This window comes from Manacus candei, unplaced genomic scaffold (genome assembly GCF_025592945.1).
Source record: "Manacus candei isolate 608988 ecotype Guabito, Panama unplaced genomic scaffold, ASM2559294v1 h1tg000064l, whole genome shotgun sequence".
In the NCBI taxonomy this organism is placed as follows: Eukaryota; Metazoa; Chordata; class Aves; order Passeriformes; family Pipridae; genus Manacus; species Manacus candei.
In genome coordinates this window covers 1623095-1650475 of record NW_026138112.1, presented here as the reverse complement: position 1 = coordinate 1650475, position 27381 = coordinate 1623095, and the positions used below count along the sequence as shown (strand labels likewise).

At 58.2% G+C, this 27381-nt stretch overlaps 5 protein-coding genes across 8 annotated transcripts in view; 4 read left to right on the top strand and 1 right to left on the bottom strand.

Annotated features, from left to right (window-relative positions):
- Nucleotides 1-141: 141 nt before the first annotated feature.
- On the top strand, nucleotides 142-7627 carry VSIG10 (V-set and immunoglobulin domain containing 10). Its single transcript, XM_051805302.1, has 8 exons — nucleotides 142-858; nucleotides 1073-1357; nucleotides 4814-5095; nucleotides 5845-6138; nucleotides 6280-6390; nucleotides 6652-6664; nucleotides 6785-6945; nucleotides 7066-7627. Exons 1-8 carry the CDS (start codon nucleotides 525-527, stop codon nucleotides 7134-7136), a joined length of 1551 nt encoding a protein of 516 aa, XP_051661262.1. The 5' UTR covers nucleotides 142-524; the 3' UTR covers nucleotides 7137-7627.
- Nucleotides 7628-7712: 85 nt separating this feature from the next.
- CFAP73 (cilia and flagella associated protein 73) lies at nucleotides 7713-11092 on the top strand. Its single transcript, XM_051805313.1, has 7 exons — nucleotides 7713-8731; nucleotides 9231-9366; nucleotides 9533-9637; nucleotides 9704-9895; nucleotides 10008-10229; nucleotides 10512-10670; nucleotides 10766-11092. The coding sequence occupies exons 1-7, from the start codon at nucleotides 8523-8525 to the stop codon at nucleotides 10859-10861; spliced, it is 1119 nt and encodes a 372-aa protein (XP_051661273.1). The 5' UTR covers nucleotides 7713-8522; the 3' UTR covers nucleotides 10862-11092.
- A 44-nt stretch (nucleotides 11093-11136) lies between these two features.
- Nucleotides 11137-17048, bottom strand: DDX54 (DEAD-box helicase 54). 2 transcript variants are annotated; one of them, XM_051805294.1, is made up of 20 exons: nucleotides 16963-17048; nucleotides 16299-16446; nucleotides 16142-16212; nucleotides 15874-16059; nucleotides 15744-15793; nucleotides 15592-15633; nucleotides 15268-15363; nucleotides 15044-15165; nucleotides 14788-14849; nucleotides 14532-14663; nucleotides 14038-14248; nucleotides 13481-13615; nucleotides 13025-13246; nucleotides 12862-12935; nucleotides 12583-12780; nucleotides 12276-12418; nucleotides 12087-12200; nucleotides 11896-12000; nucleotides 11591-11694; nucleotides 11137-11504 (listed from the first exon to the last, which is right to left on the bottom strand). In XM_051805294.1, exons 1-20 carry the CDS (start codon nucleotides 17002-17004, stop codon nucleotides 11281-11283), a joined length of 2481 nt encoding a protein of 826 aa, XP_051661254.1. In that variant the 5' UTR covers nucleotides 17005-17048; the 3' UTR covers nucleotides 11137-11280. The 2 variants fall into 2 exon arrangements, with proteins under 2 accessions (XP_051661254.1, XP_051661255.1); XM_051805295.1 differs by having other exon boundaries at nucleotides 16299-16434; nucleotides 16963-17024.
- An 18-nt stretch (nucleotides 17049-17066) lies between these two features.
- Nucleotides 17067-19357, top strand: RITA1 (RBPJ interacting and tubulin associated 1). Its single transcript, XM_051805315.1, has 3 exons — nucleotides 17067-17315; nucleotides 17593-18484; nucleotides 18960-19357. The coding sequence occupies exons 1-2, from the start codon at nucleotides 17083-17085 to the stop codon at nucleotides 18134-18136; spliced, it is 777 nt and encodes a 258-aa protein (XP_051661275.1). The 5' UTR covers nucleotides 17067-17082; the 3' UTR covers nucleotides 18137-18484; nucleotides 18960-19357.
- Nucleotides 19358-23102: 3745 nt separating this feature from the next.
- The window catches only part of TPCN1 (two pore segment channel 1), a 45590-nt gene continuing 41311 nt past the window's right edge, over nucleotides 23103-27381 (top strand). Inside the window, exons 1-2 of one of the 3 annotated variants that reach the window (XM_051805289.1) lie at nucleotides 23103-23152; nucleotides 23438-24100. In XM_051805289.1, coding sequence (XP_051661249.1) covers nucleotides 23989-24100 — 112 coding nt within the window. In that variant the 5' untranslated portion in view covers nucleotides 23103-23152; nucleotides 23438-23988. Of the gene's footprint in view, nucleotides 23153-23326; nucleotides 24101-27381 lie in introns of those variants that run through there. The other 2 variants (XM_051805293.1, XM_051805288.1) reach the window with 2 other exon arrangements.

Sequence of the window (27381 nt, the reverse complement as noted above, 5' to 3'; positions counted from 1 at the left end):
CCCATTGGTGAAGACGCATCGCTGGCCCCCCCCACTCCAGCTCTATGGCGCCCCCCGGCGGGACGGGGCCGCAGCAGGCCGTGCCGCCCAGGGAAGCGGGACCCGAGCTCCGGTTACCTGGGGCAGCCCTGCCGCCCCTGCCGCTAAATTAGGTTAATTAATAATTAATGTGCCAGGGCCCAGCGGGGCAACCCCGTGGGCTTTGAGCGCTCTATGTGATGGCCACGTGCCTTCCCCAGGTGTAACATGTCCTGGAGAAACCTAAAAGATACCTGAATGCTTTACAGGTCTTGCTGCGGGGTTACATAGAGGGGTGATCTTTTATCACTGCTCTTCACGCTGCACTGCCTGTGGGGTGTCTCTAAGCGGGTGAATTACAGAAACTTTCCGGACGTGGGGTTCGCTTACCCATTCGGTTTTGCCCTCAGGAAACACCATTTTCCTTGTGTCAAACATTCCCGGTCCATGGGCGGCACCTGAGGGCAACGCCCCGGCCCCGCGCCGCCCTGAGGGGTCCGCCCGACATGGCCGGGGGGGGGCGTGAGGTGACCCCAAGATGGCGGGCGGGGCCGGGGGGGCGCCCAAGATGGCGGGTGCTCAAGATGGCGGTGCTAGAGCGGCGGGAGCTGATCCACGACCCCCTCACGGGCCCCGGCGGGCGGGCGGGTCCCCCTGGACGGGTCCGCCTGCTCTCCCTGCCCTGCCCTGCCCGCTCGCCGGGGCGGAGGCCGGGCGGCACCGCCTCCGCGGGGCTGCAGCAGCGGCACACAGCCATGCAGCTCCCCGGCGGGACGCCGCCGGTACGGTTCTTCCTCGCCCTTTGCGTCTGGAGGCTGGTGCCGCGCAGGGAGGCCGCAGGTAGCGCGGGCTGAGGGGAGGGGAGCAGGGAGCTGTGTCCCTTTTCCTGATCTTGTGTCTGCGCTGCATGTTTTTGGTCACCTTTGAGATCCCTCAGCAGTCCCCTAAAAGGCACCTCAAAGCATTGATGTATATCAGATATCCCGGTCTTTGCTGACAGAAGGCAACTTCGCCCCTTCCCTACATCCCTAACACTGTTCCTTCTCTTTTCCAGGAACAGATGAAGTGGTGTTTGGGCAGGTCGGAGGAAGCATCCTCCTTTTATGCCGCAACGTCTCCAAAGAGGCAACCGAGGTGACCTGGTTCCAAGGGGACCCGCGCTCCTTCCCGCCTCTCTTCTCCTCGAGGCTCTCCTTGCCCCCGGACGTCCGCTTTTCCCTGGTCAACAACAGCTCCCTGAGCATCTCGGAGCTGCGAGTGCAGGATGAAGGCAACTACACCTGCAAGGAAGTGCTGAACAAGACGGACCACGAGCACAGGGTCCAGCTCCTGGTAGCCAGTAAGTCAGTCCCACTGACTGAACCTCCTCCCCTCGGTCTTGCAGGTTCCCCAAATTTGTCTGGCACAGGTGGAAAAATAATATAAAAAAAGCGCAAGGTGGGTTTATCGTGCAAAATCTCTCTCACGTCCACTTACAAGCACCAAAATGTGAGTCCAAATGGCCTGTCACAGATCAGGTGTGTGCAATGCCAGCTGTTAAGTCCTCACTGTGTCTCTTCAGTTCTTCTTCATTGCTGGTGATAAGATTTTGGGTAGATCTTTCCCTGTAGCATGTTCCAGGGTGTAGCTGTTCCCTTTGCCTCAGAATCTGGCTGACTTGAGCCTTCATAAACCTTAGGATGGGGGCTGCTGCTCACTGTCTTTTTTTCCCTTGATTGGAATACATGTTGGAAGTAGATGTGCTGTGCCATTCCTTGGTGCCATGGTTTTGGTGGGAGAATGGAGGGTCCCCACTTGTTGAGTCTTGCAAGTCAGCCTTCTGCTCTCAGTGGAAGCACCACATTCCTTGGATTTATTGCTGGCAATATTGTCCTGGAACTGCCCCTATTATCAGCACAGGCTAGTCCTTCAGCCCTGTTGTGTCTTTTGGTGTTCTCTTCTATTTCCATCTCTCTTTGGTTCATTCATTCTCAGAAATCTTCAGAGCACGTGTGGAAGTTCAGGATGGAGCGTACTCAGGCGGATTAGTTTGCTTACAGCTGCTGCAGGCCCTTCCTGCTTCTACCAGGGAGCTTTATCTTGCCTGGATTCCTCACGTATTCCATGAAAACAGCCCCCTTTGGATTAGCAGGGAGCACAGGTCCTGTGGCTGGTGCCACTCTGGTGACTTCAGGATTGAGAAGGAGGAAAATCCGCTGCCAGTTTGCCTGTTTCACTGACCCTCTGTGCCCTCTTGGCCCCTTCCTTTGTTGTTGCTCTTTCTGTCAGCACCTGCCTTGTGTGCCCTGTTTGCTGTTTGCCTTCGGGGTGTTCCTTCCTTCTCCGTGTATGTAAATGTTGTGCCTGTTTTGTACAGATTAAATCTCTGAAAGTCTACAGGAATAAAAATTTCCTTCCTGCAGCAAGGAACATTCAGATTGGGTGTGAAAGGTCACACAGAGGTCTGGAGTGAAGGAATCAAACCCCACGCTGCTTCAGGGAATATATCATGGGCATGGGGCTTAGGAGGTGGGAGCCCCAAATCTGGAGCACTGGGGCAAAACACTCAGGAGCAAACTGTGTTTATGATGTGCCAGGTGTTGGTGCTGCACTCTGAACTTCGTTTATTAGCCTGGAATGAACGTGCCAACTAATTTCCAGCCATGACAAAGGTGATGTGGAACACTGGAATACCCATAAACAACTTAGCTTGGGCTGGAGTGAACCTTTTTGGACACCGACTTGTCACCGCTGTAAACCAACCTCCTGGGACCTGTAGGGGCTTTGTGTGGGAATTACCAGCTGGCAGTCTTCAACCCGTCCCATGGGCAGTACCCAAAAGTTCTCTTTTTGTTTAAAACTGCACTTAAACCCCCCAAGCAGTAGAGTAAACATTGTAGTGACAGGACAAAGGTGCAGCCCTGCCTTGAGCTGCGGTTCTGTGTTTGTTTTGGATGGGAAGCACCTGGTGTGAAGGAGACGTGCAGTTCCACACCTCCCAGGGATTCCTTGGCGTGTCTGTGTGTGGTTTGATACAAGCACTGTTGGCTCTTCTGTGGGTCAAACAACAGGTCCTTTCTGCCAGTGGTTTGTGTGGTTTTATGGTTGGGGGGGTGGAGGTTTTTAGGTTTTTGGTTTGTTTACGTTTGGGGAGCAGATCTCTGTTATGTTTAGACAGAGTTGTACTGGGAGAGCCTGGAAGTTCAGGATGTAAAGCTGGTGGCTTCAGGAGGTGTGTTCCTGGGGCCAGCCCAAAAAGTGGGCTCTGGCTGGACATCCTGGAAGGGCTCTGTCCACGTGGACGTCCTGGAAGGACTGTGTCCACCTTGATGTGGGGCACTTTCTGGTGGTTCAAACTGACAGATTGTTCTATTGACCATACCAGGATTTGGGATCAGTTATGATCCTTCTCAGAGCTGGGACAGAGGAGGTGTTGCAGAGAACTTTCTTGCCAGAGCTGGGTGGTTTCAAAGATCACCCAAGATGTGTGTATATAGTTCCTGGAGAGCCAAGCCCCAGGAAGGTATGTCCTTATAGCTCGCCTGGGGGTTTGCCATGATTTTTTTTTTTTTAATCATGTCATTTGAAAGTCACTTGAATAAATGCTTCCCAAAATAAGCCTCAGGCATCCCTCTGCAACCTCACTGGGGCTGCAAACCTGGTGTGGGGCTTGCTTTGGTCTCATCTCTCAGTGGGGTCTTGTTTAGCACTGGGTTAGGCACACGCAGGGGCATGGTGTGTTAAATCTGCCTGGATCAGAGTCCAGGATCTTTGTGGCTGTTAACCAAGTACATCTCTGTGGATCTGTGTGTGGAAGGAGCAGATGGGACTGTGCCTGAAACGTGAGCCCTGCTCTGCTCTGCCTGAGGGGACTGCGCTTGGCTCTCTGTTGGCTTCTGACCCACTCCCGTAGGTATTCCTGTGTTTAATAACATACCTCTCCATGGCTGGGAAGTGGCCCTGGCACGAGGCCAGCAAGGACCTGCCCTACCTGTGTTCTTGGCTGGAGTTTGTCCCCACTGCTGGCTGCCAGAGGTGTCAGGAAGGAGGGGAGCACGTCTGGTTTGGCCTCATTGTCACTGACCCTGGAGTCACCAGGATCCCTGTGGGCAGAGCTCCTTGTAGCCAGGAACAGCCAGGGATGGGCTGGTGGCTCTGAGAAGCTGGTTACTTGTCCCTGGACAAGAGCCCTGATGTTTTCCATGTTCCCTTGGGAAATCACAGGATTGTTAGGGTTGGAGGGGACCTCTGCAGATCACCCAGTCCAACCCCCTTGTGAAGACAGGGTCACCTGGAGCAGGTGACACAGGAACTCATTTGGAATGGGTTTGGAATGTCTCCAGAGAGGGAGGGTCCACACCCTCCCTGGGCAGTTCTTTCTTGTGCTGAGGTGGATTGTGTGCTTGTATCAATGACAGGGAGAGGCAAAACCTTGTTTTCAGAGAGTTTGCATTGGTGTGACCCCCTTGTAGCTGTGACATGAGGACCAGAGCAGTGTGGAGTTTTTGTTGTCCCACTGCATTTTTAGATGTTTATCTCATTTCCATTGGATAAAGCTGTGGCAGTAATTCTTTTCCTCCCTCAAGGCTTGGCTGTGGGGGCTGTGACAGCCCCTTCTTGGTCCCTGTCATCTGTCACCCAGAGCTGTGCTCCCCTGGGACTGTGGGACACGGGTCAGGTAGCAAGACTGGCAGGGAAACCAGGAAGATTTTCAAGGGGAATGATAACAAATGAACACTTGCTAGAGTCCCAGCCCTGAGATGCTGAGAGCTGTGACCTGGAAGTGTTTGTGACCATGTGCTGTTCTTGCTGACAGACGCACCACAGTCAGCCCCGAAGTGCTGGGCTGAGACCTCCTCGTCAGGGCTGATGCTGCAGCTGTTTTGCAGCTGGCCTGGGGGCTACCCCCACCCCACCCTGCACTGGAGAGAAGAGGGGCACGATCTGGAGAACTCCAGCTGGGTCATCAGCTCTATGAACTCCTCAGACACCCACGTGGAGACACTGAACAGCTCCCACCTCTCCCACCGCAAAGTCTTCAAGTGTGTCGGCAACCATGTGGTCAAGCAGGAGCAGCCTTCGTGCACTGTGGAGATAAGTGAGTTGATTTGCTGCCTCATTAACTTAATTTGCCTGCTAACAGTTGGGCAGGTGGGTACTCCAGTCGTTCCCTGCCCTCTGGAGCACTGAGGTGGTCAGGGAAGCCAGGAGGCAGCATGGCAGGGGTGACAGCATAAGGCACAGACATCCTGCAGCTGAGATCCATCATGGCATAGTTGCAGGTGAACTGTGTTTTGGGTCCACCTTCAGGGGACTCCAATCTCAGCACAGCAGGGTTTTCACCTGTGGAAAGCTTTTGCACATGCCTGTGTGAAAGTGAGAGCTGGTTTTAGTGCCTTGCTCAGGTTAAGTTCGGTAGAGCTGGGGATACAGAAGAGTCGTGTGTGCCCCCAGACTCCTTCAGGCATCTTAGGGATCTGTCTAAAGTGGCTTTTGAAAACCCAGGCTGTATTTATCTCCCACAAGAGCTCTTCTGATCCCAAGGAAACTTCCTGGGCTGCCTTTCTCCTCTCTGCCATCTTCCCTTTGGCTACCCTCAGACCATTCTTCCCTGGGGATATAAAGACAGGTGTCAGAAGGGACTGAGCACCATGGAAGCTGCTCGGGTCACTGCTCAGGAGGCTCCTGAGTGAACTGAATGCTGAACCCACAGTGCTCACCTGCCAGACTCCTACCTGGCTCCCTTCTGTTAATGATTATTAATCAGTCAGATGGCTGATTGCTTGTTATGTTAATTGCCTCCATTCCCTCCTTGACTCCTTTTCTTTTTCCCCTTGGGCTGTTCAGAAATCCCTTCACTGGAGTCAGAGCCCCCCAAGACCTGCTTTGTGGGTGACAACGTGACCCTGACGTGCCGTGTGACCGAGAGCACGCCGGCAGCACGGATCAGCTGGCTGCGGGACATCACCCAGCCAGAGGTGGAGATCCAGCCTGGAGGGAGGTTCCTCATCACCCACGAGGGCAACGTGTCCCAGCTCACCATCCAGAACTGCTCCCAGGACACCGACGGGGGCTGCTACGTCTGCAAGGCCCAGAACCCCGTGGGGCTGAGGGAGCTCTTCGTCTGCCTCACGGTGAAGGGTGAGTGGGGCTGCCGTGGCAGGGAGTCGGGAGGGGGTGGGAACACACCACATTTGCCACTAAGAACCTGCCTTTTCACTTGCACTGGGAATTCTTCATCCATCTGTGTCCTGGTGACAAGCCTGTGTCCCCTCTCCGCAGAGCCAGTGAACATTGTTGGGATCGTGGGTGCTGTGGTGGTCCTGTCCCTCCTGGGTATTCTCACCATCACCGGGGTTGTCTTGTACTACAATCCCCTCCTGTGCCTGAGAGGTAGGGATTGGTTCCTCCTTCCTGGTTTATTCCTAACTTGCCTGTCCCTCCAGGTATTCTGGAGTCAGTCAGGGTTGCATGTGTGGACAGGTCACCTTTGTGTCTGTGCCTTTGCGTGGGGACTGTCCGGTTGCTGGCAGCTCCACATGGAGGCACAGACATGGAGACAGGACTGGCAGGGGTTGTGCAGCCCAGTAAAACCAGTAGCACTGCCCAAGGGGGCTGGTTTCTAACCCTGTCTTTCCCTTCTGTCCCATTCAGGTGCTGCGTTCAGGTGAGTGTTGACATTCCTCAGCCCAGTCCTGCGTGGCCTCACTAGTCTGCCTTCCTGAAGGGCAGGGAACAGGCTCTCCTCAGTCTTCCAGCCCACCTCCACTTGCTCTGCTGTTCCCAGGCATCCAGACTCAGGTGATGTCTTAGTGCTGGTGGACTCTGAAGATGACGAGGAGGGGAAGGGGGATGAGGAGGCCACGAGCAGCTGCACCAAGCAGGAGGCGATGGCGCTGGTCAATGGGAACAGTGCCCAGGCTGCTTATCTGAACTACCTCATGGAAGGTGAGCCCTGGGGCAGAGCCACCTTCTGGGTGGGTCTTCCTGGAGCATCTGCCAGGGAGGGAGGAATTCCTGTTGCCTGTTGGCTGTAGCTGAGATGCTGCTGGTCTGTGCCTTGCATAGGTGATGATGGAGAGCTGCACGGCAGGGTCTCTCTACAGGAAGCAAGGGGAGAAGAGACACGAGGCTCATAACTTCCATCCCTCCTTGAGGAAGTACATGGAGCTCCAGCTGGAATCCAGCATCAAGCACGTCCTCATTTGTGTGTGGCTGAGCACAGGCTGTCGGTGTCCTGCGACAGGCCAGTTCAGTCAGAGCCTTCCCACTCCTTTCTCCACTTGCCTCTTCCACAGTTTCACTCCGTCCTTCCCCAGCCACGTTTCTCTGTTTCTCTTCTCTCTTCTTGTTCCTCTTTGTCTCGGATGTCCTTAAAACAAGGTGACACCCAGCACAGGCAGAGCATGGGAACAGTAACCCACTCACCTTGGTGCCTGTGACGGACTCGAATTCCAGTGTGGGATTCTGTCCCCATGAGCAGTGCTGGGATGGGGAAAGTCACCACAGGGCCACAGTGGTCCCAGGATAAGGGAAGAAACGAGTGTGCAGGCAGGACCTGGCTGATGCTGACTCTGGGGAGGCTGAATTGTTTTTATTATAAATATTTTTTCCCCTATTCTGTCTAAAATGTTGGCTCCGTGTCTGAGTCGGGAGTTAATGTGTTCCTTGCGGGGTGGCTTTAAGGGGGATGCCTGGTGGAAAGGCATGGAAAGCATGGAGGGAACTTATACAGGGAGGGGATGAGGGAAGCAGAATCCCCACAGAGGGGATCAAGGGAGCTGTGGGGTGCGTGACAGAGGGTCGGGATGTGCAGGAAGGGTGCAGGGACTGGTCCAGTCTGAGCACCCTGCGGGGTAAAGAGAGGGGTGAAAAGGCACAGAGGGGAGCAGGGAGGGATCTGAATGTGCATGGAGGGAGTAGAGGAATCAACACACTCATGGGAATGGCCAAATGGAGCAGGATGGGGTGGGATGGGGGAGCAGAGGACTCTGCAAGAGGGGACAGGAGTAAACTAAAGTGGGGAGTGGTGTGATCGAGTGTGTAGAGTGATGGAGGAGGGAGGAGTGCACACAGGGGGTTTGTGTGTGCAGGTTAGCTGGGGGGCATGAGCACTCACATGGGGATGAAGGGAATCTGATGGCACATGGAGTGTAAGGGAAGCACTCCTGGGGCATGTGAGGAGGGGCAGTGTGGGCACTGGTGAAGTCAGGGGGGCTGAGCCATCCCTGGGATGTTAGAACAGTGTGAATTGATGGGCACAGAGGGGTGGGGACACCTGAGCACTTGGTGGGATGGTGGTTGGGGTCTGGCTGTGCACAAGTGGTCTCTGAAGGGCTGTGGAACCCAAACAGAGAGTTCTGAGGGGCTGGAGCAGGGTCTGAGGGCTGGAGGGAATGGAGTGTAAGTGCAAGGGTGGACTGTGGTTCGAGGGCTGAGGGTGGGACCCACCTGCAGCTGTCCCCAGGCAGCCCTGGTGCATTCCTGGTGCCCAACACTGAACCCTCACAGCAACGCTCAGAGCCATGCCAGGAAAATCCCAGGGAACTGCAGGAGCCTCCGGCTGCCCGGCAACAGTGTTGTGTGCTGCTGCCATCTCGTCTGCCCTCTCCCAGCTCCTCCACAGGCCCCGGGGCGAGGAGGAGCCACCGGCCGAGATGGACTCGGACCTGGAGGAGCAGGACCTGGAGGAGCATTTGCGCGCGGCTTTCCAGGACAAGCTACGGCTGCTGCTGTGAGTGAGACCCCTCCGTCCTCCTGGGGAAGGGCAGCTGCTCCCACAGCGGGTGCTGCTGGCTGGAGCAGAGCAGGGGGGGTTGGAAACGGGGCCAGTTATGTCCTGCAGCCCCGGGGGTCTCAGTTTGTGTTGCCGCTGCCAGGGTGGGTGTCACTGGGTGGGTGCTGTGTCCCTAGGGAGGAGGGCACCCCAGCTGTGGGCTGCGAGGAGGAGGGGGGACTTGCCAGGGTCTAACCACAAAGCTGAGGTTGTGCTGTGACTTGTCCTTCCCTGGGGGGCAGTGCTGGCACTGGGGGTCTCCAGGTGAGGGGAGGCTGAAGCAGAAGTGATGGGCAGGAACGAGGGTGGGCGAGAACCCCAATGCAGGTAGAGATAACCCTGTGGGGTCTCTGCACACCTGGGGGATGGCCAGGCTCTGCAGGCAGTGGTGGTCCATGGGGGTCCTGCCCATGCCACGGTGGCAGATGCCCCTGCCCGGGTTCTCTTTTCCCTCCAGCCATGCTGAGCTCTGTGCAGCCCATGGCAGGACGGTGCCAGCGCGGGATGCAGCCACTCTGATGCCCTCCACTCGCGCGCTGCTGAAGAGGCGGGAGGTGGCAGAGGTGGAGCAGGAGCTGCAGAGCCAGCGGGAGGTAAGGGCGGCCCCAGCCTGCTGTGTTCCCCCTCCCCAGGGGTTGTGGCGTGCCCTGGGGACGAACAGGGAGCCGGCACGCCCCAGCCGTCCCCGGGCTAGCACCCACCCCTGTCTCGGGTGCGCCAGCACAGCATGATGCGCTCAGCACCTGGTTGGTCCCGCAGGAGTTTCGGCAGAGGATGGAGCGCCTGGCGCAGCGCCGGGAGCAGCTGGCGCGGAGGGAAGAGGAGCTGCGGGATGTCGCCCTCAGATTCGACGCCTTCCTGAAGGTGCCGGGTCGGGGGCCGGGGCTGGGCTGGCTGCGGGGGCCGCGCTGACCCCGTCCCACCCCACAGGCTGTGGCGGCGAGGCGGGAGCGGAGGGCGGGCGAGGAGCGGGCGTGGGCGGTGGCCCAGGGGGCCGAGGCCGCCCGTCTGCACCGGGAGCTCGAGGGGCTCCTGCAGCACAGGGAGCGCCTGGCCCGGCGCCTGCGGAGCCTCCGCCGCTTCGGGGACTACCTGCGGGACGCGCTGGCCAGCATGGGGCAGGTGAGCCCTGCGGTGCCACCTTGGCGTGTCCCCAAGCCCCTTGTGGCGGGGCCCAGCCCTGTCCAGGGCAGCAGCTCCCGCAGCCTCTCAGCCCGCCCCTCCCACTGCCCAGTTCCAGGATGTGCCGGCCATGCTGGCGCATTTTGGGGTGCTGGCGGAGGCACGGGCAGCCCTGGCACAGGAGGCAGAAGCTGGGCAGGAACGGCTGGCCCAGGGCAGGGCACGGCTCCAGCAGTACCAGGAGGAGATGAGCACTGAGCTCCTGAGCACCAAGAATGAGCTGGCCCAGCTCCACACACGTCTGGAGGCCACCCACCAAGACGTGCTCCAGTGGGTAAGAGGGGATATGGGGTGACCCAGGACCCCCCACCAAGGGAAAGGGGCAGCAGTACAGACCCCTGGTGTCTGCAGAGGGGAGATGCCCAAAGTGGTGGTGGTATGCTGGGTTCCACCCCCTGGGCTGAGCTGAGGGTCCCCACACATGCCCAGAAAGCAGCAGCTCTGCATGGGGGGGATACACAGCCAGGACTCCTGGGTTCCCCATCCTGGCCTGGGGGGTGCAGGAGGACACAGGGCAGTGGTGGGGGGGAGCCAAGGCTTTGTTTCTGTCCCCTAGGAGTCCTGCTGGGCCCGTGTCCAGAGCACAGCCACCCAGAAGACCCTGCTGCTGGGGCAGATCAAGCTGGCCGTGCTGAACCTCTTCCAGCTCTCCACCGCACGGCTCAGGATCCCCATGGATGTGGCCCTGGAGGACACCGAGGCCCAGTTGGACATGGTCAGTGCAGCCCTCTCCCCTGGGCAGCAGGGCTGGGGGACACAGGGACATTCATGTCCCTGGATGGCTGTGGCATCAGGCTCCCATCTCTGCAGTTGCTGCTCTGCCTGCGAGACCTGACTGACATCTGTGCCATCAGCAGGCACCCACTGCGCCACAGGGGTGCCAGGCTGTCTTGGAGTCAGGAATAGCCCCTGGGAATGCCTGGCTGCTCCCAGGGCTAGGGGGAGGCTGCCAGGGCCAGTGTGGAGCCACAGGACCCCTGGGGATGGAGGCTGCTCTCTGGTTAACTCCACGACGAGAGGCAACGTGGACAGCTGTGGCACAGGCACACTGGGGTGGCACTGCTCTGGGGCAGGAACAGGGAGCTGCTGTTGGTATCTCCAAAGGTGTCTCCCATCAAAATACATCCCAGCTGTGGAGATGCAGGACTCACTTGTTTTAGGACTGCGCCTGGGGGTGGCCTGAGGGAGGAGGAATTACCCCAGGCATGATGCTTGGAGCAAGGTCAGAGAAGAGTCGGGATGCAAAACCAGCCAAGTTTTTACTGTCTCCTTCCCTGATTCCCAGCCTAGGTGTGGGGGGAGTGTTGGGGGCACAGTCCTCTCCCCTACATCCTCTTCCTCAGCTTGCCCTTCTTGGTGGTGCCCGCCCGGCGCCCGAAGGCCATTTGCCGCAGCTCCTGCACCCGCTGCCGGTTCCTGGCCTTGAGGCGCTTCAGGCCCCCGCTCTGCAGGAACCGCTGCTTGGCCGCCTTCTTGCGCTGCTTCAGGATCTGCTGCTTGTTCCTCAGCTCTGAGCGCACCCTGCCCTGGGCTGGGGGTTGTGTGGGCCCTGCAGAGTGACATGGCCACGCTCAGGGTGGGGGACAGAGCCAGGGGGGGTGACGTTAGGCTCCGTCACTTGCTCTGGGTACTCACCGTGCCCACGCCTGTGCTTCCCTCTGAACTGCTCCCTGCTGTGTTGGCCTTCGTCATCCTCATCCCGCTCGTCAACCTTGTACTTCTGCTTCCACTTCTCATAGCTGGGACGGGCAGGTTAAGGGAATGTGTGGAGACTCTCCTCACTTGACCTGCTGTGGTGTCTGACCGTGCTCCCTCCCCAGCCCCTGCCCTGGCAGGGGATGGATCCGCAGGAGCAGAGCCCAATGCCACGTGGCTGCCAGTGGGTCCAGCCCCACTCCCCCAGCCCCCAGCCCAGGCAGCAGCACCCACAGGCAGGATACAGGTTGTTCTTGTAGGAGCTGCTGATGTAGCGCCCGCTCTCTGTCCGCACCTTCTTCTTGTCCTCCTGGCCTGTCTGCCCCACAAACCGCTTCTTCTTGCGGTCCCTGCGAGAGAGGGGAGTGCAGTGAGACCAGGTGGTGGGACCCCCAGCCCTAATTCTGCCCCCAGCCCATGGCCAGACCCCACTCACCACTTGAGCAGCTGCTTGCTCCTGTTGAGGTTGTGGTTCTCGTCGCCCATGAGGTCCAGGACAGCCCCGGCCGCCTGCTGCTCGAAGGCACTGCCCTCGCCGCCCACACTCAGCCTGCAAGCGGGGTTATGAGAGTGGCCCCTGCACAGGCTGGGACAGGACAGGAGCAGGAGCCCGCCCCAAACTCACCCCCGCTCGCTCTCAAAGTCCTTGGGCCGGTATGGGATGTAGAAGTCCTCGACCTGCTGTGCCGGCTGTGGCTTTTTCCTGGGACCATCTTCTCCCCTTTGGCCCCGTTTTCGCTTCTGGCCCACCACATTGGAGAACACGTCCTGCATGGGGACAGTGGAGGGGCTGCAGGAGCCACAACCCCCCCAACATCCCTGCAAGTCTGTGCACCACCCCCAAGCCATGGCGCATTTTGGGGGCACAATTTTGCTGCCATCACCGGGCCAAAGCCACTCTGCAGCAGCTCCTGTGTCCATGACCCTGTTACCTGGAGGTCTTCCTGCTCTCCTTCTCCTTCCCCATCCTGGGGCCCAGGCGGGGCGGGGCACTGCCCTTTGAGTGCTGCTGCCCGTTTCTCCTGCTGCCCACGCTGGAACTTCTCGATCAGGGCACTGTCGTGGCGCCGCTTGGACCTCATGACGGTGCTGGCCAGCGTCCGGGATGTGGCGTTGATCTCGAAGATGGTCTGTCCCCCAGGGTGGGAGGATGATTCCCAGTGAGCCACATGGACCTTCCTTCCCACCCAAACCCAGGCATCTCAACTCACCGCCTTGGACTTGTAGGCTTTAATGCTGTCCACGAACTTCAGCCTCTCCAGCTCAGTGTCTTCGAAGCGAGTGCCTGGGGAAGGCAGGCACGGAGAGGGGCACAGATCAGTTCCCTGGCAAAGGCAAGGGGGTCCCCTCCCTTGGCACCCCCGAGGCACTCACTGAAGAGCGGGTGCATGCCCAGCTGGGACACATCCAGGTCCTTGGCCCTCTTGATGGACTCGGGCGAGGGGCCGGGCCGGGAGCGCAGGTATTGCTTCTGGGCGTTGTCGGCGACGCGGCGCAGGCTGCGCAGCTCCAGCGAGCCCTCGTGGTCCGTCAGCAGCAGGCACTCCTCATCATCCACCAGGCTCTGGGGGACACGGCCCAGGACCCCACCAGCATCTGCAGCACAGGGGACACCGTGTCACCTCCCCAGCACCCACCCTGGATTTATCGGAGCAGCCCCAGGGAGCTCGGCAGTGCTCGATCAGCACCCCCAACACCCCGTTTTCTGCATCGCCCCTCTGTGTGAGGGCCAACCATAAGACCACAGACTCCAGCACCGGCCAAGGGTAATGCCCCAGTGGCCCCGTGGCCACTGTCCCAGCTTGGCCACGCAGCCACTGCCTGCCTCACCAGCAGGCATCTCCTGGGCTCCAGCGAGGATGAGCGGGCGTCCCAGGAAGAGGTGGAGGTCGAAGACATAGGGCATCTCATCAGGAGCCACTAGTGAGTAGGCAGTGCCACTCCGGCCAGCTCGGGCCACGCGACCTGGCAAGGGGAGGAGGAGAATGGGAAACCAGACCTTGTGCCAGCCTGGCCTGTCCCCACCCAGACAGGGACCCACTGGTGTCCCTGGGAGCCCATGCACGTGACATTTACCAGGTGGGCATGGCTGGGGAAGGGGCAAAAAGGAGCCCACCACAGTGCCATCCTAAAGGGAAGGTGCCAGCTCTGCCCTCAAGAGCTCCCACAGTCCAATTGGGACATTGGGTACACTCCTGACACTGCTTTGTCTCCAGCCTGTCCCCTGTTGTCATGACATGGCGACCTCCTGCCCCAAGCCAGGGACACCAGTGCCAGCTCAGCAGGCCACAAGGAAGGGGAAAACAGAGGACAAGGCACAGCCCACTCACACCCTCCCCGTCCCCCTGAGGGACCCCCAGGACCCTGTGTGGGGCACTGGCACCCACCGACACGATGCAGGAACAGCTTGGCCTTGGCGGGGAAGCTGAAGTTGATGACGTTGTCCAGCATGGGGATGTCCAGCCCGCGGGCGGCCACGTCGGTGACCAGCAGCACTGGGCACTTGCCCTGGGAGAACTTGGCGATGTTGATCTTGCGGGCGGTCTGGTCCAGAGAGCTGTAGATGTGGGTGCAGCGGATGCCCTGCGCCGTCAGCAGCTGGGGAAGGGGAGGAAGAGAGACGGGATCCCACCTGGGCATGTGCCCTCAGCCAACAGACAGGGCCTGAGGCTCCAGGGTGCCCACTCAGACACCCAAATCCCACTGTGCTCCACCTCTTTGAGGGGTAGGTGGATGCAGCACCTCCACAGTCACATATGCTGGGATTTCTTCTTCAAGCCACTGAAACAGCGGCAGAAGCTCCAGCAGGGAGCCATATCCATGGCTGAAGACCCCATGTGGGTCTGGAAAGGTATCCTAGGCACCTCCAAGTGCCACTTACCTCCTTCAGATACTCCGTGTGGTGCTTGGTGGCCACGAAGACGACGGTCTGGTCCTGGGGCTTCACCACACTGCGGAGCAGGTGGAGCAGCAGGGCCGGTTTGTCGTCCCCGCGCACGTGGAAGAACGCCAGCTGTGACGGGAGGGCAGCGCTCAGCCCTGTGCCCCACCCTGTGCCAGCCCTGCCACCCTGGTCCCCTCCTCAGGAGCAAGTGGCTTGTAGGAGGTGCGGGCACAAAGCACAAGGCCCGTCTCACCTTGAGCTGCTCGCTCAGCTTGGACTCCACATCCAGGCGGATCAGCATCGGCTCGGTGAGGCCTGTGGGATGTGGGACACGCGGGACACGGGTCGCACGTGGGATGTGCTACTGGGACCAGCCCCACTGAGGGGCTTGGGGACACCAAGCGTTAATCCAGCTCAGTTTTGTCAGTGCTGGGCTCAGCCCAGCTGTGGGACCGTGCCATGTCCCTGTCCCCAGGCTCCCCCAGTGCCACCTGCCCCCTGCTCCTCACCAGCACGGGCGAACTCGACGAGCAGCTTGGGCAGTGTGGCGGAGAAGAGGACGGTCTGGTGGCAGTCTGGGAGCCGGGCAATGATCTCGTGGAGCTGCTCAGCAAAGCCCATCTCGAAGAGCCTGCAGGGCAGGGGACGTGGGATGTGGCAGGTCCCTCACTGCCACTGCAGGGACACATATGGGGACACTGCCAGCCTCGGGCCCCCCCTGTGCCCCACTGACCTGTCGGCCTCGTCGAACACCACATACTCCACAGTGTGCAGCTTCAGCTTCATCTCCACTGCCACGTGCACCAGGCGCCCGGGGGTGGCGATGATTCTGTGGGGACAGAGGTGGTGACAGGACTGGGGAGGCGACAGTGTCCCCAACCCATGCTGGGAGCAGATTCCAACTCCAACCCAAAGTTCCACAGGAAGATGCTCCAAGGGAACACCAGGACACGTCCCTCAGGCACACTGGCTCTAAACATCAGTGATATCCCTAGAGAGGAGATATCATTTCCAGGGGCCATTTCCCCACCAGATCCCCTCCCTGTGCCCCACTCACATGTCCGGGTTCTCGTGCAGGGCAGCAAACTGGTCCTCCATCCTGTGAGAGAGGGGAGAGGATGAAGTGGTCCAGGGCAGCTCAGCCCCTCACAGGGTTTTGGGGAGGTTTTAGGGAAGCAGGGACCAGAGGGGGACACAGGGACAGCTTACTTGTCTCCTCCCAGGATCAAGGCTGTCTTCAAGCCTGTGAACTTGCCCAGCTTAAGGGTGAGAAAGAAGCATGTTGGAAACCAAACCCATCGCTCCCATTGTCCCCGCTCGCCCCTGCTGTCCCCTGTACCTCCTTGGTGAACTTGAGGGTCTGCAGGGCCAGCTCCCGAGTGGGCGAGAGGATGAGGGCACGTGCCCCGGCCTGGCTGGGCGCCTTGAGCCGCTCGAACATGGGGATGAGGAAACAGGCCGTCTTCCCGCTGCCCGTCCGTGCCATCGCCACCACGTCCCGGCCGCGCAGGATGGCGGGGATGGTCTGTGACACAGTGCCATCACCGTCACTGCCACTGCCCCCCTGCCACCCCTCGGGGAGGGGACCCACCGCCCCCCACGCTCACCTTCCTCTGGATGGGGGTGGGCACCTTGTAGCCCTTCTTCATGATGCCCTTGAAGACGGGGTAGCTGAGGCCTGAAGGGACAGGGACAGGTGAGGGGGCGTGGGCAGGAGGGGACAGTCCCCATCCCAGGGACAGCTGTCCCCCGCCCCACACGCACCCATGGACTGGAAGCCCCCGGATTTCTTCTTCTTCTGGTTCTGTGCCCGAACCATGGCCTGGGTGTCCAGCTCGGCGTCAGCGCCATCGTCCTCCTCGGCAGCGGTAGGGAAGGCGGGCAGGGAAGGCGCGGGGACCTGGGGACACGCCTGTGGGGATGGGTGTCACAGGGCACTGCAGCTCTGCACTGCCGGCATCCAGGGTTGGGACATCCATGCTGGGGACAGGGGGTGCCAGGGACACTGGCACTGGGGACATGGCCAAGGGGGACATAGGTAGGTACTGGAGACACTGGTACTGGGGACCTTGGCAACGGGGACTTGTACTAGTGATCCTGGTACTGGGGACACTGCCACTGGGGACACTGGCACTAGAGACACTGGCATTAGGGACACAGGTAGGTACTGGGGGCATCGGCACTGGGGACACCAGGTACCGGGGACATCGGCACTGGGGACATCGGCACTGGGGACAGCCGTACTGGGGACGCTGGCACACGGCAACTGGCGACATCAGGGCGGGGCCCACGGGCACCGGGAACGCTGGTGCCGAGGACGCCAGCACCGGGCGCAGCGGGGACACCGGCCCACGGGGACGGGCACGGCGGTTCCGCGGACACCGCACACACCTCGGGGCCCTCCCCGCTCCCCCCGTTCCCCCCGTACCGGCGCTCCCCGGGGCTGGCGGCGGCGGCGCGGCGGCGCCATGGCGGGACCGGCGGCGGAACCACGTGGCGGGGGCGGAAGGGGCCGGGCCGGGGCCGCGCCCGCCCCGGGGCCGCGGCCATGCGGGCGGGGGGAGCGGCACCGAGACCGGCCCCGGGCGGCGGCTCCGCTCCCGCCGCCGCCCGCCCGCCGCGGGTGCCCCGGGGCCGCCGCCGGGCACGGGCCTCCTTCGTGGACGAGTCGCTGTTCGGGCGCCCCGCGGGGGCCCGCCCGCCGCCGCCCGCCTTCGCACCGCCCTGGGCGGCTCCCCCGGCTCCCGCTGCCGGCGGCTCCCGGCCGAGGAGTCAGTGCAGGTGAGCGGCGGCTCGGGGTGCTCCCCCGCTCCTGCTCCCCACGCCCCCGCGGCCCCCGGTCCTGTTCGCCCCGGCCCCGCAGCCCCCGGCCCGCTGTCCCGCATTTCGGGGCTCACTACGCGTGAAGGGGGTCGGTGGCTCCCGGGAGGATCTGGTGGGCGATCTCAGCCTCCCACGGGGGTCTCTCCCCCCCCTCGTGAGTCCCTCCCCATCCCGCTCGGGTCCCGCTGATGCCGCTCTAACCAACACGTGTCTCTCCGCTTGTCGCCCCGCCAAGGTCCCGAAGCCACGCTCCGTCCTTCTGCGACGAGTCCCTGTTCGGTGCCAAGCCCCAGGGTGCCGCTTGGGCAGCTCCGTGGATGAGGAAACAAGACATAGCCAAGCTCCATACGCTGCTCTGGAGCCCCCCGCCCGCCCCTCGAAACCAGCCCGGCCTTTCCCCCCGCTCCAGGGGGACACCCCTGAGAGCTTTGCACCCGCCGGCCTCTGCCCCTCCGGCCGCAGCGGGCTCAGAGCCCGGCCACAGGGGCAAATCCGGTGGCTGGAAGTGTCCCGAGAGCAATCCTTGCTCCGAAGGCTGGGGACCTCCTGTCAGAGGACGTTCCCAGTCTGTCAGCCGGCTCAGCGCCCCCTTGGAAAGGCTTCACCTGGCTTCAGACAACCTCGGGACAGAAAAGTGGAAAAACCAGAGTGCTCCGAGAACCCCTGCCTCCTCCGGAGGCCCTCTGATGAGGGGCAGGTCCAAAAGCTTGTCCGGACCTCCTGTGGCCAGGAATGGCAAGGCAGCAGGTGGCTGCAAGCCCAGACCACCCTGGAAGTGATGCCAAATGCCCCTCTGGATGTACATAACAGCCTTAGAACTACCTGAGACCTCCCAGTGACCAAGTTTGTGAGGACCCTGCGCTTTTCTGTGGCTGGAAACAAAGGATGGGGCTGTTCCATGCTGGAGGACAAGCCAGGAGCTGGAGGGCAGTGGAGGGCACAACCCCACAGTACCAGAGTGGGGTGGCCTTGGTGGGAACAGCCACTTCCATCGATGTCCAGTTGTCATCAGATGAGGTGTGGTAACGAGTCGGGTTCCTGCTGTCTGCGAAGTCCAGCTGGGAAGTCAGAGACAGGAGTGCCCACAGGGTAGTCCAAGGCCCATCCAGGAGAAGGACCACGCACAGGTACAGTGACAGCACAGAGCGGTGGGGACAGGGAGGGCTGAGCTCATGGAGCTCCCAAAAGAGGGAGCAGGGGGTGCCACCGGGGTGGGGGTCCCAGGTGAGGCCAGCCAGGGTAGCTGAGGTCTGAGGGTCCCAAAGGGGACCTTTGCTGACCAATTCTGGGGAGAGGAGTCCTGCTCTGTCCTGCCTGTCACGTGCAATCACAGGATCACTTGTGGTTGTGGGAATGCAGGCGATCCCTATTTCGACCTCCTGCTTGTGGCAGGTGAGCTTTGGCTTTATCCAGTCGGGTGCTGGAAACCCCCAAAGGTAGAGGCTGCACAGCCTCTCTGGCCCCTCTCCCACTGCTCCACTGTCCTCGAAGCAGAAACTTTCCCTTTATATCCAGTCAGAGCCTTTGTTGTTTTAGCTTGTGTCTGTTCTCATTCTGAGCACAAAGCTTGGCCCAGCCCTCATGGACACCTCCTCTTCACAGGTACTGGGAAGCTGCTTTTAGCTCCCCCCAAAACATTCCCTTCTCCAGAGAAGGAGCCCCATTCCCTCTGCCTCCGTGCACAGGACATGTGCTCCAGCCCTGACAGCCTTGGTGTCTCCCTGCTGTCCTTGCTCCGTGTCATCGACGCTTTAAGGTCTCCGCTGGAAAGTTTGGAGAAAGGAGGACGAGTTTGGAGATGAGGAATGGCATCACCCTGCATCCTGCTGGTGGTGAGATGGCCTCAGGCTGGGTGGGGTTTGTGACAGAGGAGGACCAGCTGCAGGGATTTTGGCAGCTCGTGGTGATGAGCTGCTGAGTGGACACGTAACCCTATGGCTTGTGCTGAGGGTTGTTCACAGCAGTGCCATGCTGTCACCAAATAAATGATCCAAGACAAATCTGGGACCTCATGTTTGGTCTGTGGGATGCTGCTGAGCCATCTGGGCATCTCCAAGGACTGAGTAAAGCAGCTCCTCAGTTTCCATCCCTGAGGTGGGAAAGAGCAGCTTGATCTGTAGGAATGTAGGTGGGGAGGCAGGTAAAGGACATGGGCTGGGTGACTTGGGGTTTGCAGTCACTGCTCCCTGGGGAGGGAGGCTGTGGGGAGGAGCCCATGAGGTTCAGAGAATACAGTTACCAATCCTGGCAGTTTGGTAACTCCCTCCAATGCAAAGGGAAACACTCCAATACACCCCAGGACACACTGAGCCAGGTTAAGAGCATCATTCTGCCCCCAGAAATTCTTTTATTGCATCTTGAGCAGCAGCAAGGATTCTGCCTTGACCCACTCCAGCATGTGGAGCTGGAGCCAGCCAGGAGCCTGCCCTGCAGGGATTTTGTGCTTATTTCTTGGCCTTCTTGCCCCCTCCCTTTTTCTTCGTCTCCAGCGTGAGGAATGTCTGGAACAGGCAGCTTTTCTGGATGTGGGTGTTGTGGCTTTACAGCTCAGGTTGTGGCTGTATCCCTCCCATCCCACTCAGTCTCCTGCTGTGTCCAGGAACAGCAGGTAAGCACGGTGTGTTTCTCCTTGGGGACAAACCCTTTCCTGGGTGCAGACAGCACAAAGTACCTCTGGTTCAGCCTGCCAAGGCAGCAGGTACCAGTTCCTGCAAGCTTGAGGGCATTGAGCAGGTTCCTCCTGCACATCCCTACAAAGGGATCCTTTTACCTATCCCAGATCTGGGTAGACTTGCCCCTGGCTGCTGAACTGAGCCTTCCCAAGGGACCAAATGAAGGAAGTGTGCCTGAACGGGACTTTTCAAGAGGTGCCAGGTCTAAATCCTTTCATGCTCCTTTGAACCTCCCCCAGAAAGCCAAGGACAGTTGGGTTTGGTGGCACTCAGCAGAGGAGGAGGGTCAGGGGACCCAGCATTCCTGGGCCTGGTGCTCCAGCCACCTTTGGCTGGTAGAAAGCAAGAATAGCCTGATGTTGTTAAAACCTGAGAAGGTGAGTGAGGGTCCTTGGGATTAGCTTCAAGCTCTCGGATCTTTCCCTACACTTCCCATTGTGGCAGTCCAGCAGCTCTTCTCCACCTGGGTAAAAACTGGAGGGACATGGAACAACTGGGGCCTTCTTAGAAGAGGGGTTGTGGGTGAACCTGAGCCTGCTCAGCTTAATTTGGAATGTGGGCACAGTGATGTGCAACCTGTGAAGGCTGTGGGCTGGGAGAGAATCCGGGTGTGATTTGGACACTAGATGGAGACAAGAGGGTTGAGGATAGACAGAAAAGCAGGAACACTGTTCCCCAGCAGCAGGGGGATGAGTTGGATGCAGTGGAGTGAATCATCAGCCCACTGGGGTAACTGCCCCAAAATCTCAACAGCAGAGAACTGAACCAGTGCCATATTGGGGAGCTGGAGACCTTGAAAGGTGGAGCCTCTTAAAATGAAGAGAGATTTAATCTGAAAAACAAGTTGACAGGGTCTTGTATGGCCAGTTTGCTCCTCCTGTTGTGTTCAGGCTCCAAGGAATCAGCAGGGAAAACTCAGAGTCCATCACATCAACCACACGCTCTCCTGTCCCAGGGTGTCACTGAGGGCTTCCAGGAGGTCAGACCTGGCAGTTCCTCACTATTTACACCACGAGGACAATGTTGGTGGAATAGAAATGGGTTTATATGGGTTGTTTGCATTTTGTTCTGTGATTCTCACTCACGTGGGTGCTTTACTGTTGCTCTGTCTTCTTGTTCTGCCGGGGCTGTGCAGCCCAGCACAAGAGCAAAAGCTGCTCCATTACTGCTGGGCCTGCCCTGCCTGCTGGAACTGGTGCCTGTGTGGAAAAAAACCCCATTAAATCTGTATAAAACGAGGCAGGGGGAATGTTCATTGTTTTCCTAGCTCCAGATCCACCCTCTCCAGTGTCACTGATGCAGGAGTTGTTGATACAGAGGCCTGAATCAAGCTGGGACTCCTGCCTGCTGCTGCTCTCATTTCTCTGTCTGTTCAGCACTGCTATAAATCTCACTTTCCACCTTTCATTCAACTCTGGCTCCTTTGATTTGAGTCTCTCAGCAAAGTACCAGCTGCTCTGGGAGCTTTCAAAATCACCTGTGCCCAGCCCTAGGTGCTACAAACAACTATAAAAGACGTTTTGGTGTGTGGGCAGTGTTATCTTTGCTCTGCTTGGCCCAGACCAGCTCCCTTGTTTCTCTACACAGACACCTGTGTGTGTGGAGATCAGCAGCAGCTGGTGTGCAGCCCCTCCGACCTGGAACAGCACTTTGAGGAATGAGTTTTGGGGCTGAGGCAGGGGATGGGGAGAAAAGGTGGTCCTGTGAAGAAGCTGCTTGCTTGGGGGTTGCAGTTGTGTTGCTGCAGGGCTGCCTTCTGATGAAATCAGCAGAGTGATGAAGTGGAGCAGGGGCACCCCAAAAACCAGCATGTGCACCCTGCCAGGAGCTGGCAGGAGCCAGGGGGTTGCCTGGCACGAGGAACAGCCTGATCTGCAGCACTACAACAGGTTTAATCTCCTGCAGGACCTTCCTGAGAGCCAGTGCTGCTTCTCAGTGCTCCTGTACAGGTGTGTGGGGTTGTGTCCCGTAGGTCAACACCTCTGCTGGGGAAGCCTGTGGCTCCCATTCCTAATGATGCATCACTTCCCACTTGGTCTGGGATCTTGAACTTTGAGCCAGCTCCTGCAAGCTGTTGTTGGAATCTCACATCACACTGTCCTGGTAAATCCAGCCCTGGAGGGTGAAGGGAATACCACGGAGAAGGAGAGGGCACATCGAGGAATCAGGTGGGCTGCAAAGGTGTGGGTAGTTTAAGATTGGACAGCTTTGCTCTGATATCAAGGGGGATGCTCCAGCTGGACAGAGACTTTTCCTACCCATTCCTAACACTGACAGGAGTCCTGCCGGTGTCAAAATCCACTAGGACTGGGCACAGAGGGACTGTCCTGGGGGCTGCCTGTGGGAGAAACGCTCAGCCCGGACCACTGGAACAGGTTTATTCATTATACAGGCTGCTCGCTTCCAGCTTGGGAATCCTCACCTCATCAGGCACGGATGGAATCCCGGGGCCTTGGGATGTGTGTTCCATGGTGGGGCCCTCACAGCACCTGCTCTATCCGCGGGGCTGGGCTGGGGCGTCCTCGGGGCCGCAATGATCCCTGCAGCCAACGGGAACTGGAACCTGGGAACAGGGACGTCCCTCCTGGAGCGGGGGGAACGGGGTGGCCCAGCCCAGAAGCTGGTGTGGAGGTCCCGGGGGGAGTGTCCTGGCCCAACCTCGGAGCGAGAAGGGTCCCCGGGGGGGTTGTCCCGGTCCAGCCCGGGAGGATCCCGGTCCGAGGTCCCCTCCAAGCTCCCCGGGCCGCTCCCGCCGTTGCCCGGCAACCGCTCCGCTCCCTCTGACCCCCGGGGGCGGGGCCTCAGTGCAGCCAATGGCAGCCCGCGATCTTCTCCCCGAGAGCCCACCCCCACCACCTCGGGCCAATCAGCGCCCCCGCCTGTCCTGAGGGACAGCGCCTCTACCCAATGGCCAGGCGACATGCGCGATGGGAGGAGGAGAGAGGCGGGATCAACAGGGGTCCTCCCGTAGGGGGCGGGGCCGGGCTCGGCGCGTGGATTGGCGGGAGATACAAACGCTCCGCCCTTTAGGGCGGGGCCGTGGGCGAGGCAGCCAATGGGGAGGCGCGGGGGGCGGGGCCGCGCGCGCGGGGCGCTGAGGAGCCGCGGTCGCTGCGGGCGCCGGTTCGGAGGGGCCGGGACGGGCCGGGGGGTCCCGGAGGGTGTTCGGGGGGCTCGGGGTGTCCCGGAGGGTCCCGCGGGCACGGGGGGTGGAGCGGAGCCGGTGTACGCGTGGGTGAGGAGGGCGGCGGGGCCGGGGGGGCTCGGGGAGGCGGCGGGGCCGGGCCGGGCTCCGTGACAGCCCCGTGCCCGTGTCCCTCCCGCCGGGCAGGGGCAGCTTGTGTGGGTTGTCCCCGCGGCGCTGCCCTGGGCCTGCTTGATTTTTTTCCTTTCCCCGTCACCTTTTAGAGAAACCCGTGACCTTGTGGGGCATCGCGCAGTTAAAAATATCCCACGGGAACTTCATGTGTGCGGACTCCAAGCGGCCTCCGGGGCTCCCTGTTTCCCGTCCCCAGCTGGGACCGAGGCGTGCGGGCTCGTCGGGGGACAGAGCCATGTGTGACGGGGACACTTAGCACCATGCTGGCTCCGGATGCGACAACTCCCGCTGCCCCTGGTGCCGAGGGGTCAGGAGTTTGCCAGGGAACGCTTTTCCTGCTTCCCTGCTGCCCTGCGCTGGCTGGGATAGACAGCCCGGACCTCGCTTTTTGAGTTCAGCTTTGGCATAAACACGTCGAGCCCGGCGTCCTGCGTTTTGCTTTTTGGAAAGCAGATAAGTCGATCTCCTTTTGGAACTGTGGTATCCAGAGATGGGTGCGTGTAGTGTTATGTCCCTGTGTCCAGAAGGCAGCCCCGATGGAGGACTTTCCCGGGATAGGTTTTGACACGAGCGTTTCACAAGTGGGACTGCAAAAGGCGTTATTTAAAGCTCTGGGAGCTGCAGCCTCTGGAGGGACGGGATGGCTGTGAGCATGGACGATGACGTTCCCCTCATCCTCACCCTGGACGACAGCGGGAGCACTGCCTCAGCCCCTCTGGATGACCTGGATCGGGAGGAGCTGCCTAACGAAAGTAAGATCCCTTTGTCATTCCCTGCCCACTTGTTTGTCTCTTTTGTGGTGGCTGCTCTTCCTGGTGCTTGCCAGGGCCTGAAACTCTCGGAGTTGTCTCTCGGCATCCCGGGGCTGCCTGAGAAAATCACATCAGGCAGTTGCTGCTTGTGTTGGTTGTTTACTCACAGCTCCGTGTGACACTGAATGGGCTGGATGGGTCCTACCAGTGCTGTTTCTAGCCCACATTTTTGGGTTTCTGTGTGACCTTAAGCCCAACCCTCCTCCACGTTGTCCCTGAGCGTCTCCTTCCCTTGGCACTGCCCCACTGCAGTTACCTCACGTAGTATTTTCCTATAAACATCTGTCCTTTACGAATGTTGTTTTGCTCATTTCTTAGTTTACATTCTGATTTTTGCAGTAAGAAAAGTGATAATGGGCCGATAAATTCCTTTAACGTTTTTACTGTGTTCTTATCAAACAGCCTGGAGTACTTTTAGACAATTATTCCTGCTGGTGTGAGCCCCGGGTGTTCTCTGGGGCAGAGCCAGTCTGTGAGCACTGGGAGGGGAAAAACAAAAGCCACCATCCCTCACCAGCTTTGGGTTTTTTTGTATCTTCATTAAAGCCATCACCCTGCAGCAGGTTGGATGGGTACAGAGATGTGTCTGAGCATGTTCAGGGAGTTTCTGGTTTGCACTGTGTCACTGAATGTATCTGAGCAGTTTTGTTCCCCCCATCCCTGTGACTTCCAGCTGACATTGCAGGTGCATGCACAGGTCTTGTGATCCTGTTCCAGCCCTTTGTGCCACAAGCTGAACATTTGTAACAAAGAAATTGTTTCCTGGCCTGGCATCCTTTTTTTATCCACTTTATTATTCCTCTGTGCCTCTGAGATTTGATTCCTCTTGTAATCAGATGGGTTCCCTTAATTTGCTCCTTCTGTGACTTCCCAAATCAAGAGTTAGTTTTAGACAATAAAGATTCTTCCTCCCTCCTCCCCCTGTTCTCCCACCCCTGCAGTTGACTTTCCCTAAGCTCTGCTGCATCCTTGCTCCATCCCATCTGTTTGTCTTTTAAAGTTTAGCTCTCTATTTTTAAGTTAAATAAAAGAGATAATTCTTCCTCCATCCACTGGTGTATTTATAGGATTCCTTGTGACTAATTTTAATCACTCTTCTCTCTTTCTTCCCCCCGCCTCCCATCCCTTCAAAGAAGAAGTGGGGTGAGGCTTAACGTTTGCTTAAAGCCAACACTACTGTGTTAAAGCACAGGCATGAGAATGGATGTATTAATAAATAAAAATACTCCACAATCTGCTTCCCTGGAAATACAGGGAAGTTGTTTAGGGGCCAATTTTGTGCTTCTTAAAAGATTGCTGTGTGGGTTCTGAGGCTTCATTTCCCGGGATTCTCCGAATGAAACGTCTCTTTATTTTGCCCTATGTTTTAATCGCTGTTAAAGTTGGATTTGCTGCAAAAATATAAAGCTTATTCTGTGGAAGTGATAGGGAAGGAGCCTTCTGAAGTCAGGGTGGGATGGAGGATTAGAGGAGGAAGGCTGGCACCGACAACTTGAAAGGCGAGTTTATCTCTGAGAAGCGGGAAGCTTAAATGAGTGAGTGAGCACAGTGACACCATCACTGGCAAAAGTAAGCTTGTTTAAAAACCAGGACGTGTGGTGCAGCTTTTCCTCTTTGCCTGCATGGAAAATCTGCTGTGAAATGCAGCGAATTTGTATCTCGTGGAGGCTGTGAGGAATCAAATGTGTCCCTTCTGCTCTGCGTCCCCTTTGCTGCTGAGGGCTGAAATGGCATTAACAGAACTGTGTAATGTCGTGTTTTTAGTCAGAAACTTGTCTTTCCCAGGGAAAAAGAGTATGTGAGGAGTTCTTCTGAAGAGAGGCAGAGCCTCCCAGGGTGATGATGAGGACATGGAGACAGGGAAGGTCAGGAGGCTGTTTCCTTCTGGTTTTGTCTTCCTTTTGCATAAACTCTGCTAATGGAACATTCAGCCAGAATTTGGAGGAACAGCTCACTCGTTACAGGGCCTCACCATCAACTCCTGAGGATTCAGTGGTGGCTTAAACACAAAGCTTTTATTTCAGTGTGTCCCCAGAACAGACTGGGACTGTTTGCAGTGAAGGACCATCGTCCTATCCCAAGTGACACCAAGGGAAAGACAAAGTCGTTGTAACTGCCCTAAATCACATGTTTGTGGTTGATCATAATTTTCACTCTTGTTTTGTGTTGCTGCATCCACAAACCTCTCTAAGTTTTAATCCATTTTCCTGTCGCAAGTGCCTCCCTAAGTGCTGTGTACCTGTGTGGTTCAGTGTATCAGCTCTTGTGTTATTTAAGGAACTTGTTGTGCTTTTAAAAGAAAAAAACCTACAATCGGGTCCTTGTAGTTTTGGACTCTTGGTGTTGATTGTCTGGAAGTGCAGACAAGTTGCTGGGTTGAAATAAGTAGAAACAGGGTTTTCCAAAAGCAATAGCAGATGTAAAAAGAAAGGACCAAAGTGTAGGAGTGGATATTCTTTTCCAAAGCTTTCAAAAGAGTCCTCTCCTGGGTAAGCCAATGTCTGGGGGTTAGAATAAAAGGAAGCTAAAGGAGAAAATTGTGTGGAAAATTACATTCTTAGACAAAATGTCCAGCTGCAAAAATTAATCTCCCAAATAATCCAGCTCTTAAGCACTTAATGGGAGAAAATACTTGCATGGGGAGGAATGTTAAACCTCTGCCTTGCTTGGCTTGTGCAGGGATACAGGGCTTCCAGGGAGCTCCCGTTTGCAGCCACCACAAAGGATCAGAATCCTGCAAAGCTGACAGGAATTCAGACCACAGCCAGAGAAATGTGGTCCCTGTGGTGCTGGTGGTTTTCTGACTACACCATGTAGGACTTCAGTGCTGGGTAATTCTTCTTTCAAGCTCCAGCAGCTGAAGGAGACAGAGAGCAGCTCTTTCATCACTGAGTCCAGGCTAATGAATGTGACGCTGCCCTTCCCTGGAACATCTTATCTGAGGATCTCTGAGTGCTGTACAGGCTCTGATTAAACTTCCCAGCACCTTGCCTGAGGTGAATGACTAACATGAAGCTGCATTTCTGTGCGAGGCAAAAAGGGAGGTGCCTCTCCCGAAATCGTGTTCTGAGAATGATGGGAACCTGCCAGGGTTTAGTGATTTCCCATCCCTCACCCAAACTCCTGGGAAGTGTTCAAACAGAGTTCTCAAAATATCTCAAAGTCTGTTTTCCATCTACAAAGGCAGCCTGGATAGCCTTGAAACTCCGGGACAGTGTCTC

What these genes read in the sequence shown, in the direction of transcription:
- RITA1 (XM_051805315.1), top strand. Translation starts at nt 17,083, where the DNA reads ATGCGGGCGGGGGGAGCGGCACCGAGACCGGCCCCGGGCGGCGGCTCC. An exon ending in CGGCCGAGGAGTCAGTGCAG is followed by an intron (nt 17,316 to 17,592) that starts GTGAGCGGCGGC and finishes CGCCCCGCCAAG; the next exon opens with GTCCCGAAGCCACGCTCCGT.
- CFAP73 (XM_051805313.1), top strand. Translation starts at nt 8,523, where the DNA reads ATGCCAGGAAAATCCCAGGGAACTGCAGGAGCCTCCGGCTGCCCGGCA. An exon ending in CGCTGGCCAGCATGGGGCAG is followed by an intron (nt 9,896 to 10,007) that starts GTGAGCCCTGCG and finishes CCCACTGCCCAG; the next exon opens with TTCCAGGATGTGCCGGCCAT. An exon ending in CCGAGGCCCAGTTGGACATG is followed by an intron (nt 10,671 to 10,765) that starts GTCAGTGCAGCC and finishes CCATCTCTGCAG; the next exon opens with TTGCTGCTCTGCCTGCGAGA.
- DDX54 (XM_051805294.1), bottom strand. Translation starts at nt 17,004, where the DNA reads ATGGCGCCGCCGCGCCGCCGCCGCCAGCCCCGGGGAGCGCCG. An exon ending in GCCAGCCCCGGGGAGCGCCG is followed by an intron (nt 16,447 to 16,962) that starts GTACGGGGGGAA and finishes CCATCCCCACAG; the next exon opens with GCGTGTCCCCAGGTCCCCGC. An exon ending in ACACGGAGTATCTGAAGGAG is followed by an intron (nt 14,249 to 14,531) that starts GTAAGTGGCACT and finishes CCCCTTCCCCAG; the next exon opens with CTGCTGACGGCGCAGGGCAT.
- VSIG10 (XM_051805302.1), top strand. Translation starts at nt 525, where the DNA reads ATGGCCGGGGGGGGGCGTGAGGTGACCCCAAGATGGCGGGCGGGGCCG. An exon ending in GGTCCAGCTCCTGGTAGCCA is followed by an intron (nt 1,358 to 4,813) that starts GTAAGTCAGTCC and finishes TCTTGCTGACAG; the next exon opens with ACGCACCACAGTCAGCCCCG. An exon ending in TTCGTGCACTGTGGAGATAA is followed by an intron (nt 5,096 to 5,844) that starts GTGAGTTGATTT and finishes TGGGCTGTTCAG; the next exon opens with AAATCCCTTCACTGGAGTCA.